Source organism: Hibiscus syriacus, unplaced genomic scaffold, assembly GCF_006381635.1.
Source record: "Hibiscus syriacus cultivar Baekdansim isolate YM2019G1 unplaced genomic scaffold, ASM638163v2 tig00116971_pilon, whole genome shotgun sequence".
In the NCBI taxonomy this organism is placed as follows: domain Eukaryota; kingdom Viridiplantae; phylum Streptophyta; class Magnoliopsida; order Malvales; family Malvaceae; genus Hibiscus; species Hibiscus syriacus.
In genome coordinates, this window is record NW_024063495.1 from 2,049,788 (window position 1) to 2,065,302 (window position 15,515).

General features: G+C 34.9%; 1 protein-coding gene across 1 annotated transcript; it reads right to left on the reverse strand.

Annotated features, from left to right (window-relative positions):
* Window positions 1-11,397: 11,397 nt before the first annotated feature.
* On the reverse strand, window positions 11,398-14,609 carry LOC120192012 (FRIGIDA-like protein 4a). The gene is made up of 3 exons (XM_039194858.1): window positions 13,599-14,609; window positions 12,437-12,612; window positions 11,398-12,173 (listed from the first exon to the last, which is right to left on the reverse strand). Exons 1-3 carry the CDS (start codon window positions 14,491-14,493, stop codon window positions 11,580-11,582), a joined length of 1,665 nt encoding a protein of 554 aa, XP_039050789.1. The 5' UTR covers window positions 14,494-14,609; the 3' UTR covers window positions 11,398-11,579.
* Between the last annotated feature and the right edge of the window lie 906 nt (window positions 14,610-15,515).

Genomic DNA, 15,515 nt, shown 5'->3' on the forward strand with positions numbered 1-15,515 from the left:
ATCTATTTTCTCAAAAAAATTGGTATATTTATACCGGTTACATTGTAAATTTACCTATTACATTATAATTTTCGGTTTCGATGTTTTTGGGATCGATACTTTTTAAACATGTATCGACACTTTATGTGAAACTTTAAGTTTGGAAACTTTATGTGTCGATACATGTTTGTAAGTTACCGATATTTCTAAGTATGAAAACTTTATTGTGGAAATTATAGAAAACGATTCTTTAATAATGAGTTTCGATACATTTGCACGCAGATGTAAAATACATTAATAACTAGTATTGATATTTCAACAATCCTCAAATGTATCTATATACAGAGAAGCAAATATGGATATAAAAGCCCGACCAATCAACCAACAACGATTCGGAGATCAAATGTCGTTATATATTCGGAGCAATCAACCTAAATGAAACGCGAGGGAAATCCCGACCATCATAATTTTGAGTAACAAGCAGGAATACTGGATATGCTAAGAATGTCTTCCGAATATTATCCATTTCATCCAGCTCATGAAGATAGGATAACAATAAATCGAAACAGTCTGAGAGAAACATAGATGATGTAGAAGCAGCTGCATATTTAAAATCTCGAAGGCGATCCATTTGGTTCTCAAACATTTAAAGCATCGGAAGCATTTCAGACTTATGATTTGGGTGGTACATGGGTAATACAACAAAATGCATCAAAAAATTCTCGATAATTAAACGCTAGATATTTTAATAATAATGTTAAAATAATTGAAGATACACTCGTAAAGCATAAGTACCAGTATAATTAACAATGTAAATGGATAAAAGTTCTCTGGTATAATGAAAATAGCCGTAAATGATAAGTATCGACGATTGTCATGTACGCCTATTACCATTGCACCAGTAGAATTTTACCGTTTACATTGTTAATTTAGCAAAGTATCGATAGTTTATACACGTGTACCCTTCAATTATTTTTGTTATTATTACAAGTTGTAGCCCTCAATTATCGGGATTTTTAGTTGCCATTTGTTACATTTCCCGTATACCACCCAGATTATACGTCCGAAACGTTTCTGACGCTTTAACTGTTTCAAAACCAAATGCATCACCGTTGAGATTTTAAATCTGCAGCTGATTCTACATCAAAAATGTTTGGCTAAGACGATTTTGGTTTAGGGTTAACCTACCTCAGTAAGCTGGCTGAAATGGATAGTATCCGGAAGGCATTCTTCGGATATCCAATCTTCCTGCTTGTTAACCAAAAATTACGATGGTCGGGATTTCCCTCGAATTTAAAGTTTAAAAAAAATTGAAATTAGGAATTATCAATGATAACATGCATATTAGCTAAGTTAATAAGTTTTGAAAAAGGTAAGTTGTTACCTTATAAATGAAATTTGAAACACTCCCGATGCTTCCATTGAGTAAGTTGTTGTTTGGATGGAACAAAGGCTCGGGCTAATATTTATAGTGGAGCCAAAATTTATATCGAAATTCAAACTCAAATTAAAATTAAAATTCAAACTCCAATTATATATGAAATGAATTTGAAATGCGGTGTTAAATTGAACATGGAAATTGCATAATTGATTCATATTGTTCAAGTAACATGCGTTATGAACCATCAAGCGATAAAAAGACAATATTGATTGAGTTCAAAGTTGAGTTGTGAGTTGATGGGGGTGTCATACTTGTCACATGATGGGAATAAAGTACTCACATAGAAGAGATAGATAGATTGTTTTATTATGCACAGCCCATCCCATTCGAATGAAGATATACACACAAAATAATCAAACCAAAACATACATACATAATAAATTTATACATAACAATGTTCAAATAATGTACCCACAACGAAATTAATCCGATGAAAATGGGTTATTTCTAACGAAGTCTAGAACATTAGGCGCCTTCAACAAATTTTCCAAATACTCTCGTATGTTACTGCCTTTTTCTGAGGACATATATAAATAATTTCAATTATCAAACTAATGAGGTGCAATTTTACTAACAATAAACTAAATTCGCATAAGCAGGAATAAATTTGTGTCATACCTAGAGCATTGTCGCCTGAACGGGAAGCAGCGTCAAAGAAATGTGGACATATGTATTTTCTATATAAACACGTAAATTGTTAATCAATCAATGTATGAACACCTGTTTAACTGGAAAAACATATTGCATAAATGTAACTTATCGGATTATAAATCATTTTTTCCGGTGAATCATCGACCAACAATGTATTTAGGTCGTTAAAATAAGGAAACGCGTTCCAAACATCATTGAGATCTTTACAGTAGGTAACATTATCGTATGTTTTGCAATTTGATTGATCCTGTTCATAAATAGTCGAACATAAATATGTAGGAATCATAGACAAATAAAAGTCAGCAAATTGTAATGACATTCATCTTACCCAAGTGAATAGAAAATGGTCAAACAAAAAGGTAGTTTCTGAAGTACAGGGTCGATGTTATGCCTGAGATTGTAATCAAGTTTGAATGTTAACATTTAATTGTATATTAATGATTTTGGCTACAGTAATTCAATTGCTCAATAGTTCTAACCTCATCTTGGAAGAACAAATGGCAACAACAAAGTTGTATAACAAAAATGCATAAATTCATATAATCTTGTTCTGAGGACAACATCTACAACATGAAGAAAATGAGATTAAAGTTCTACGCTTATATGTTAAAATAATGGATACAAAAGAACATAATTAAAACCTTTTGGATGTCTTGGCAAGTCCATTGACATAAAAAATTACAAGTTTTCTTGCAGGCGGCGTTGCAGACACGATATACTTGTTTGGATCATCATAATCATCATCATCTTCATCGTCATATTCATCTTTATTGACCTCTTGGTTGTCCACATCTGTTAAAAGAAAATAAAATACATTTCAGAACGTGTAAATGTTTAGAAACATAAATAATTAATTACCTAACTCGTTTGATGTCGTTGACGTAATTCGTCACGCAACATGGAGACTTCATCGCGCAATGATGAAATATCGGCTCGTATTCCACTCACAAGGGAATCAATATGCTCCTGAAAATTGACCATGTATTCCATCATCGTCTTAATTGTGACATCCTCTCCAACTGTAGCTTCTGGAGCTTCTTCCATCATTGCTTCTCCAATTGGTTAGTCATCTTCATGGCTAATGGGGTTTATTTCCTCCCTCTCTTGATCTAATCTGACATCCTTAACATGCTTCCAACTGACTTTTTCAAAAAAATCATATCCCGTTTTTTTAATAAATAACATGTCAATCTTGCGGGTTAATCGAACAGGGCGTCATGTAAAAAATCAACTTATTTCTTATTCAACAGATGGGTGATGACACATCAATATGGTAGAAGTTGAAATTGTTTCTCCCTTTGTGACCATATATACAATTATATTAAATATCATTTTAGCAATGTTTAGAGCCGTTTCAGATTTATACTTTGATATCCACCAATAATCGCTGTCTCGAAGCGTTGAATGTTTCCCCCAGTAGGCCGGATATACCAAGTGAGCATTTTGTGAAACACTCTCGACTCTACATCTAGGTGAATTGGGCTATTTCTAGCAACCAATTATATTGTAGTATCTAAATCATTTTCATCTAAATCCCCTTTATTCTCGACAACTAGACCCTCTACAATAGTATAGGGAGATATATATATATCCTTCCCCATGACATGGGTATTAATTCTTATTATATTAGTCTTATTAGGCTTGTGCTGTAAGGAAGCATTCTTGTAGAAGACTCTAACTAGGTTGGGGTAATATTTTGGTTCTACACCAAGGAATTCAAGCCAACCCCAAGATGTAAATGTGGATTTAAAACTAAATGCATATTTATCATCAAACAAGAAACTTAGGTCAATGACACGTTCGGGACGAATCTTCCTTACTTTAAAACTCCTCTGTCATCTTTCTTTCTCCGTATCGGATCTAATGTTCAGAGTTTTGAAACACCTGATTTCCTCAAAAGAAGTGATTATTTGAGAAGGAGGTTGTGGTTGAGAAGAACTGGGTTGAGAAGAGCTTTGAGAAAGACAGTGCTTCTGACGCTGACGTTTTGGAGTCATGTTGGGTGTGGATGCTGTTACATTGGAACACAAACACATTCAGGAAAAAAAACTCCAATCTGGAAATCAATCAAACCCATAAAATATCGATAAATTTACCTGAATATCTGATCGTAACTATTATGAAAACGCTGGTATTCGTCGGAGAGGAAAGTTCTCTTCTGCTTTTAGGTTTAGGGTTTGTCGATTTGGATTTTGTATCGATTATAATATATAAATAATGAAGGGGAAAACACGCAATTTTTAAAATGGCATCGAAACAAATTTAACAATTGTCAATACTTTATGCTGATCTATTTTCTCATAAAACCGGTATATTTATATCGGGTACATTGGAAATTTACCTATTACATTATAATTACCGGTTTTGATGTTTTTGAGATCGACACTTTTTAAAAATGTATCGACACTTAATGGGTGCACCCATTTGGCATTCATTTTGGACAAAAAGCATAAAACCGGTATATTTATACCAATTACATTGAAAAATTACCTATTACATTATAATCATGGGTTTCGATGTTTCTGGGATCAATACTTTTTATAAATGTATCGACACTTTATGCGTGCACTATTGTTTTGGGCATTCATTGTGGATAAAATGTATCGACGCATAATTAAAAAGTGTCGATACATTATGTAGACCTATTCTCACATAAAATCGCTATATTTATACCGGTTACATTACAAAATTACCTATTATATTATAATTATGGGTTCGATGTCTCTGGGATCGACACTTTTTAAAAATGTATCGACACTTTATGCGTTCACCATTTTGGGCATTCATTCTGGACAAAAAGTATCGATACCAATTTTAAATTTGTCGATACATTATGTAGACCTATTTTCACATAAAACCGGTATATTTATACCGGTTACATTACAAAATTACTTATTACATTATAATTATGGGTTTCGATGTCTTTGGGATCGACACTTTTAAAAAATATATCGACACTTTATGGGTGCACCCTTTTGGGCATTCCTTCTGGACAAACAGTATCAACACAAATTCCATAAGTGTCGATACATTATGTAGACATATTCTCTCATAAAATCGGTAAAGTTATTTCGGTTACATTGTAAATTTACCTATTACATTATAATTATGGGTTTCAATGTTTCTGGGATCAATACTTTTTTATAAATGTATCGACACTTTATGCGCTCACCATTTTGGGCATTCATCATTTTGGGCATTCATTCTGGACAAAAAGTATCGACATCAATTTCAAAAGTGTCGATACATTATGTAGACCTATTCTCACAAAAACCGGTATATTTATACCGGTTATATTACAAAATTACCTATTACATTATAATTATGGGTTTCAATGTTTTTGGGGTCGATACTTTTTATAAATGTATCGACACATCTTTTTACCTATTTTTTGAAAACTTTACGTTTGGGAACCATACTGGACAAAATATTGGAAACAAATCTTTGTGTTTATTAATTTTTTCATTAAAAAGTCTATTTTTACCACCTACATTGTAAATTTATCTTTTACTTGAAAGTTATTGAATTTTGTAGTTATTGTACATACCCTCAATATGGAATGGTCATTCAGTGCCGCATATGATGACAATTATGATGACATTTAGAATAATACAGACAATGATCTCCATATATCGTAAGTATCAACATGACTCTTACTGTGTATAAGAAACATATACAACAACCTACTGTTAACGTACTAATTACATACACAAAAATTATAAATCGTATACAAAATTATAAATCTTATACAAAATTAACCCTACATTTACATCATCGCTTCCTTTTGTTATTATTGTGTCTCATGACAGCTTTTGTTATCTCCTCTCTTAGTTGATTTTGATTATAGCTTACGAGATCGTTTAATATTCGCGGTCGATCCCACTGTCTGACAACCTATTTTCAAATTGTCAGTACGTTAAGTATTGTAAACCACATCATTCAATCTACGACTTTTAACAATTTAACCGCAAACGAATTTTTAATTCCACTTACAAAATCACCAGTTGCCCCTGTAGAACCGATCGATTCTATCCACATCATCACATATATTCCCAATCATATCTGTTACAAAATTTAAATACCACACATGTCAATTAGGAAACCTGTATAAATTAAGCTTTCTATTTATGATAACATTTAATACCCATTCACTTGCTCATTCATCTTATGCTCCACAAATTTGAATTTTTTAAGGGGCGGTTTCCTAGAGATCCGCATGGTTCTACCCAATTGTGTTTCTTATTATAACTATCTAATATTTTCATCTACATTAAAAATATGAAGTTATGATCCAAAAAAATTATGCATTATAATTAACATAATTTCCTTTCATACATATCAATCTCTTAGCATCATTCACTCTCTGTTTAGTTACTTCAGATGTAAACAAACTATCATATAATGTTGCAACACGATCTACCATATCCAACACCAATGGATACCAATATGAATTATGTTAGTTTATTGTGATCATGATCTGCAACAAATTTCACACCCAATTTGACAAAATTCAACATTTTATATCCGAAAACATCATTGCAATTCGTATGGTGTCTTACCTTCTCACGGTCGGTGAATTTCACATAGTTACACAATATGGGACCCCAAAAGCTAGCAATATCCTCAACCCTTACTTTGTTGTTGGAATCCAATGTCTGTTGCTGCAATTACGCGACATTCATTATTAATTTACCGTCTATAACACTACTTTTCAACATTTATTAATTTAACTCATCGCTAAGTGGTATGGAAGGTAGTCAATCCTCCGGAGTGACTTTTTCGAATCGTAACATACTGTCCATGCGAGCAAATCAATAACCTAACAAAATTAATTACACAATCAGAACATATTCAATAGGTTTTAACATTTTGTACTTTCTACTTACCACACCGCCAACCCATTCCGTAGGCTTCAACGTTGCAACGTCGGATACACTAGCGAATTGATTTCCCATTGAGATTACATAATATCTGTATGAAACATTAGCATTAATATCTTTTTCATGAAATATTTAAATATCACTCACAAAATAATATATTTCACTTACCCCGATTCTAACCCACTATTCCATAAATAATCATAAATTGCAGCTTCGAGGTCATCAATTCCGCCGCTTGAAATATCCACTTTTTCAACCTACAATTTTGCATACAATTTTTTGTCACAACAACATGATAAAGATCAAATTAAGTTTTCTTTTATTCAATTTACCTTTTGCTTCTTCTTCTGGGGTGCAGGATATTCCGAATCCAAAACTGCATCTATAACACTCTTCGGTGTATAGATCATGTCGACATCCTTCCTCCTCATTTTCTTCATCTTTTCTTCTTCCTCTATCTTTTCTTCTTCATATTTTTTCAGTTCATCGTATTTTTGCTCTACATAGCTCTTCATCTCTTTTATTTCACCCTTTAATTTTCCCCTTCATTCAAGTATTCATCAACCACCCCCTTCACCCCGTAAGTTCACTCCTCAATTCCACAACCTCCTTCACCACTCCATCAATTTTTTCACCCGTCACCATCTTAAGTTCACCCCTCAACACCTCAACTTCTTTCACCACTTCACCCCTCAACACCTCATCTTCTTTCACCACTCCATCTATTTTTCCTTCCACTCCCCCATTATATATCTCAAGTGTCCCTTCGACTCTCTCAAGTTTCTCTTCGACTCTTGATTGTCTTTGCATGATATCAAATTGGATTTTTTTTATATCAACCAATTCAGACATCAAAATGTCGAATTTACTCTGTTTTCCCTCACTGTCATCCCCCAATACAACCATCTCTTCTTCCTTCTCCTCTGCCTCCACTACCTCCTATACCTCTTTGACAATAACCTTCAAAATTAAATTACAATATTAAGACATTGATTATATTCTTAATATTATTTAATTACATTTATTACATTTTCTTGCTTCCTCGGTCTATCCAACTTCAACTTCTCCATCACTCTAATCACCTCTTCCTTCCCCCATGCACGGATGTGTGCCACTCCAGTTCTTTCATAAGCCGGTACTGCCTCACAGCCCGACCAAAAATCGAACAGTGCAACCTGTATTTATAATAAAATTTATAATTTTATATAATAATTATATTATCATTTTATATAAAAAAACAAAAACGTTCTTCAACTCATTTATCTCTAAGATTGTTATGCACCCTTTGAGGTATCTTTGGCTGCCCTTTTTAAAGGTGATTATTGATTCAATCAATCTCGAATGGATATATTCAGCCCAATTGAATTCACCCTTCAAGCCTTCATCGCAAATGAGCTTCATATAGTCATTGTTCGTTGATGTATCACCCGTTGAACAAATAAAGATCCCGACAATGTATAATAGAACTCGGGCTTTCAGCTCATCCCCCCGTAAGATCCACTTTTGATTTCCTCTTCAAGTTCAACATATGTCACCTTCTGCTTCAAACAATATTTAGAGGCAAGTGCTTTCCAGTTCTTACTCTTAGAGACTTCTACAACACTTTTTCCTTCATTTCCTACCCCCAAGACGGCTGCAGCACATGGGATCCCCAGAGGAAATGAAAAATCACCATATTTAGCAATACATTGTTCGACATCAAATTGCGCCATCAAGGATCGACACAATTCCCTCCGAATAGGCCGATCCCTTACTCTTTACTAACGATCCAAACCCCATTTCTCCCAGTACATTCAACTGACTCTTCTCCTTAAGGTGTTTAATTAATGAATTCACCCTTTTAATGTTGCACCTTGTCGACACTTCCTACATTTTTTAACAATATATAATGTTATAGTTCTTATATATTTTGTATCAACGTATTTACAAGTTTAATGAATACCTTCTTTTCATGTGCTTTCCTTCATTCTTTGTATTCTTCACTATCCATTTTTGCATGTGCGATGTAAGGTTCCTTATCAGCATCACTCATCGAATTTCATTTCTCCAACACATCATTTCTCACATAATATTAAGCATAAACATTTCTTAATCAATATATATTAACGCTAAATAATACTCAATGTCAATTTCAATTTACATACCGAACCGATGTGTTCGCCACCTTCCTTCATCCTTTAGCATTCAGTCATACTGTCAACATTTAAAATTTATAATCAATTTAAAGTTCTTAAATACTTTAATCCAATTACCATTTCAACAATAATAACAAAAGGACATTGATACATACTAGAAGTACATATATCCACCCTTTCGTTGCTTTCGAGTCTTAGCCTCAATTTCAAAGTCATCTGCGCCACCAACAATTTTTCCACCTATTGACTCTATTTTTCCTTCATATATCAGTTTACGCAAATCAAATCAAATACTTGTTACATACACTTTATTCAATATACAAATATAGATAACTACTCTTGTGGTAAAACGATTTTCTTCAAAAGAATTTGAATTGCCACTACAAAATGTGTCGGCACATTTATACAATCTAAAATATAATTTTCTACCTATAATATTATACACAGGTATCCATATTTATTTTCTACCTATAATATTATATAATCGGTCTCAAATCCTTCTTGACTTCGATTCGAAATCCTTAAACCAAACCCAAAAACCCTAATCCTTATTTCCTTCAAACGAATATGAACACTCAATACTCCAAGTATCGACACATTTATACAACTATAATATCATTTTCTACCTATAATATTTAATAAAAGTATTGATATTTATATTTTACCTAGAATGTCACTTTCTACCTGTAATCGGTCTCAAATACTTCTTTACTCCAAAACCCAAACAACACATAAAAACACTATTTCCGATTACTGTAATAATAAAAAACTAGGGTTTCAACAACGTACTTTTCGATTCGATTGCAGCAACAAACAAACTTCGCTTTAGAAACGCCTTCTGAAATGCAGCAACAATTACGCTTTGATTTCAAAAACTCATCCGTTATATCTATTTTCCAGAGGATATTTAACTATGCCCTTTATATTTTCACCTGATATTTTATTTATATTTAATCGATACAACTACCAAAGTGTCGATACTTTTATGTTAGGTGTCGATACTTTCAATAGTATAATTACATATTTCTTTGAAAGTATCGATAATTTATTACGCGTACTTATTAAAGTATCGACACTTTCAATATATCCGGTAGCGCTTTATCGGTTTTGTCATTTCGAGACCGGGTTTTCATATTTTTACCTGTTATATCGTTATGGATCAATACATTTTTATAAAGTATCGACACTTTATAGGCACTAAAACTGCTTCTCTTTTAAATTCACAAAGTACCGATACTTATATTAAAGTATCGACACTTTCAATATATTCGGTCGCTCTATACCGGTTTTGTCCTTTAGAGACCGGTTTTGTCATATTTTTACATGTTATATCGTTGTGGATCGATACATTGTTATAAAGTTCGACACTTTATAGACGCTAAAACTGCTTCTCTTTTAAATTCACAAAGTGTCGATATTTATATTAAAGTATCGACGCTTTCAATATATCCGGTCACTCTATACCGATTTTGTCCTTTAGAGACCGATTTTGTTATAGTTTTACCTGTTATATCGTTGTGAATCGATACATTGTTATAAAGTATCGACACTTTATAAGTGCTAAAACTGCTTTTCTTTTAAATTCACTAAGTTTCGATACTTATATTAAAGTATCGACACTTTCAATATATCTGGTGTCGCTTTACCGGTTTTGTCTTTACAAAACCGATTTTGTCATATTTTTATCTGTTATATTGATGTGGATCGATATAGTTTTATAAAATATCAACATAAACCGACAAGCTAAGTTTACCGGTTGTCAAATTTTTTAATATTTTTTCATAAATTAAACTTACTACATTATTATTACTCAACATTTTCGATAACGCTAAACCGAATTTATTAAATATCTTTTAATATATCCGATAACACCATATATTAACCCGCCTTTCCCAAGACAATCCCGTAGTCTACCCTTTGTTTCACTTTCAACTACGAATTTGACACCTATAGATGAAAAAGGAGAAAGATTGATCCTACTAGATTACTCTGTAGCTGTGTGCAAAAAAAGAAGAGAGCAAGTGATGCTTCATAGGCCCTCAGGCTTTCACTGTTGCTCAAGTGTCACCCAAAACACTTGGCTTAAAGAGGATGGGGTCCTTTGAAAAGTCCCCCACAACAGTCCCATCTTCCATGAAAACCAACATTGCATGTTTTCAATGGAATCAAAGGCTGTCTTAGCAATGATTAAACCATCTCTTGGGAAACACAAATGATGTACAAAGGCTCATCAGATCAGATAAACAGTACGACCATTTTTCCTACAAACTAATCCTGCGTGGTAGTCTCGAGTTTATACATATTGTTATGCTTAACCACAATCACCTAGTACTAGAGTTTTTCGATAGGCAGTTATAATTAAACACACAGACATCGCTACCATTAAAACGGTTAGTGATATTACAGACAAACCATTTTAGAAACATAAACTTAGATTGGTCTGGTAGTAGTCAGCGTATCAGTGGTTACCATCACCAGAGTAGTCGTCATTGTCTATCGGTAGTAAGCCTGCTGATATGCCGGTGCCAAACCGTTACCGTAACCCCCATATACGGGATAGTTCATGGGAGCTCCAGGGTATGGACCAGCGAGGGGAGGAGGGGCAGCTTCTGGTGAGTAAGCATAGGGGTTGGCGGGTGGGCTCCTGCTTCCGTACATGGCAGGTGGGGATGGGTATCCCTGGACTGGAGTAGGGTATTGGGTGTGCATGGCAGGTGGGGATGGGTATCCCTGGACTGGAGTAGGGTATTGGGTGTGCATGGCAGGTGGGGATGGATATCCCTGGACTGGAGTAGGGTACTGGGTGTGCGAGGGAGACCTTACGAATGGAGGAGGTGCATGAAAAGAGGAGACGTATGCATTCGTCAAACGGCCAGCTTTAGCTGGAGGCATAGGACCACCATTACTTGCACGTGTTCGCTTGTTAGCAGGGACTACAACTGGCTTTCTCTTCTCAGTCTTGCTCTTCTCTAGCTGCTCAAGGCGTTTCTTGAGGTTTTCAGGCGGGAACTCAGCCTCGAGTTTGTACTCCTCAATGCACTTGATGACAGCTCGAAGTGCTGATTGCTCTTTGCGTGCGGCAAGTTGCTGCAAAAATCAATAACAAAGATTGCCATCACAAAAGCGATAGATGCAATGACATCACCATGATCCATGCTGCATATGCTTTATGATATAAAAAACACCACATTTTAGTTTATTTCAGTTAGCAGGCAGATATATGACTGAAATAAATCAGCTTACAGCTTACAGCAAAGCCCAGGAGAAAACCCTTGCATCAAACATTCATTCAAGTAAAAAATGGATAATCCAAAATCGTAAAGAGTAAAACAAATCGTCAGTATGAGTACCACAGCCCGCCCAGTATTATTGGGATCATCTAAGATAGAAGATGCAGCCTTCTTTGCATCCCTCAAGAAAGCTTTCAGCAGCGGTGCAGGGGGAAACTTGTCCACAAGACCAACTTCATAAGTAAAATGAACTGCATCGAGCTGCTGTCCCTTGCTGATCAACTCTTCAATCATGTCTATATGCAATAATTAGAAGTGTTATAAACTTAACCTTATAATTGTAACTTAATAGTACGAATCACTGCAATTTCATATGGTAGAAATCCATAGAGAGAGAATCACCAAAAACACAACAATCCGCTAAAAGCAATGGTTTTTTAAATGAAATGTTGACCATGTTAAGGATTCAGTAGTGATGTTTGAGTTATGCAAGATACATAATTGGTTGCAAAACAAACGCCGATGAAATCACATTTTCTCTCTATAACAAACTAACACAACTGTTGGCTTTAAAAAGGAACTTAATACATATTCAATCCCATGAACATCTAGCTTCACCTTCTTAAAATAAAATTTCGGTTCTTGACCTATTTGAATCACAACTAATCATACACTTTTCACAACATGCGGCACAAAGTTTCCAATTGCAAAAATTGCATCTCGACATTAGTTCCCCTGAACAGTCACCTGAATACAGACCATATATTCTCCATAAACCAAAAACAATATATAACTATGGGCAACACTCAAATCAGTCAAATAACAACGAGCAAATTACACAAGCACAAACCATTTTGAAAGCTTGTAAGCTAGCAAAGGAGCAGGCACTAGCTAATCCACAATCCCAGACAATAAGATACTTTACTATGCTAGGTCGGTTGGATGGACCGATGAGCAAGGACGGCTAGAGGGAGCAGTTGCCCGTGAAAATTTCAAATTCTCATATAATTTAGGTATTTTCTTTATATTTTCTATTGATAATTTGTTTTCACCCCTAAAGTTTTATAAATTCACCTAAAATAAAATTGTGTCCGTCCTTTCGGACATCTTGTTCTGAGGCTGACTCTAAATGCAACATAGCTCATGAAATGTTAAAAAAATCTTATCTTCACAACAGCCATGTTAATTCAGAAAGTTCGGCCGACAAGAGTTCTAATAGATCAGGCAATATAACCACTATCTTTAGACCGTCACAGTTAAACATCAAAAAGGAAAATCATACCGGGCATTTGATCACCGAGGCCGAGAGAAACAGCGAGTTTGGGCATTTGTTTTCTCCAAGCAGAAGCAACAACAAGCTTCCTATAAAACTCCAGATCTTCTTTCTTAACAATCCCAAACGTAACCAAATGCTGCAAAAAGGTATGAACATCAGGGGTCTTCACGTTCTCAATTCCTCCTCTCTCTTCAAGGCTCTTTTTCCAAGTCACCGCGATCTCTTTCGCCTGCTCCTTCATACTAGGCGTGACCAGCATCCTTGATTTTCCGATCACCGGATCGACCAACACAGGAATTAAGCTTTCCAGAATCAAAACACAAGCCCAACCTAAATCACTTCCTCCCTCATTTCCTCTTTTATCCACCGGAAATACCTCTGATATGACCTCCATAACGAACCTTACCGGGTCGATGCATTCCGATAAAGCTGCAGGGATTTTCTCTCTTAACAAATCGAGTTCCTTCTTTTTTCCAGTGACGAAGTTCCAGAACTCTTTAGCTTCCATTTTCAAGCACGATGATTTCAGGTGTTGCAAAAGGCAGTCTCCGTTGTCGACCTCGCCGTCCGGATTCTCTTCGAGTTCGTCGCTAAGTGTTCTCATGGCGGCTTTGGTGTTGAAATCAACTCTTCTGAGCGCGATCTTGACGCTGTCCTCGATACTGAGTTCGCGCTTCTTGAGTGATTCAAGTGAGGCCTTGGTCTCCGAGTCTAGAGTCTCGATCTTACGTTTCAAGGTCTCCGATTGCTTCAACAGGTTCTGCTCGAGAGAGTTTATGTGATCGGAGAGTTCTTTCCAGAGGAGAGTACAGCTCGTCATCAGAGAGGCCTGCCTCTGGAACTCATCGAAACTCGGTTGTACCAACTCGGTCACCTCTCCAGGATCGGGGATCGACTCCATAGTTGTTGCTGAAACTCGCCTCGTTCTTAACTCGTTCGGTGACTCGGTAGACGAAAACCGAAAAAAGAAAAAGCGAAAGAAAGGAAGAAATTAGTAACCCTAGCAATGGAGAGAAAACGGAAGTAAAAAGGGCTGAAGAGACGATGACGTCGGTGATTAAAAGGAGACACGTGTAATGTTAACTGACGAAAGAATGATCGAGCAATGGGTGCTAATGTGCGTAGGATAAGGAGATCAGTCTAAAATATACATATAGAGTGAAAGGTGCGTAGGATAAGGGATAAGGAGGTGTTTGGTTGTCAGTTATAAAAAAAAAAAAAAAAAGAGTGGAGTGCTTTCCGCAAAGATCAAAGTGGGAGAGGAAAAAGTAAAGAAACAAACAAACAGGGAACGAGGGAAAAAGCTGGGAAAAGTAAAAGGAGGGCAAGTGGTCCACTGGGCAGTCCACGTACCCACATGGGAGGCGTCAGGAAAAAAAGTAAAAACACATTTAGGATAACAAAATGAAATAATTAAGGGTGATTAATGGGTCGGTTAGGTGAACTAACTTTCAAATTTTCATTAATTGAATAAAACGAATTTATTTGAAAATAATTAATTGAATTGAATAAAGTTTATTTAATCAGTCGGTTAATCGAATTAATCAAAATTTATAAATGATATATATTTTATATTTTCAGTTAATTCAGTTAAAATCGAATTTTAAACACTCTTAAGGCTTGTTAATATATAAATAATATATAATATATTAAATGTTTAATTTTTTTGGTTAATTCGGTTAACCAATCGATTTTAAACCAAATTAGTCGATAATCGAAGTTTGAATAAAATCATTAATCGTTAAGGCGTTAACCTACTGAACTTAAAATTAACTGACTGATTAATCGAAAACACTTTAGTTCGATCAGTTAAATCAATTTTAACCGAAGTTTGAACACCTCTAAAAAAGTTGTGCAGGATATCCTTAAATTATAATCTCATTCCAATTTGGTCTCATTATAAATTACTCTTTAAACATTAAA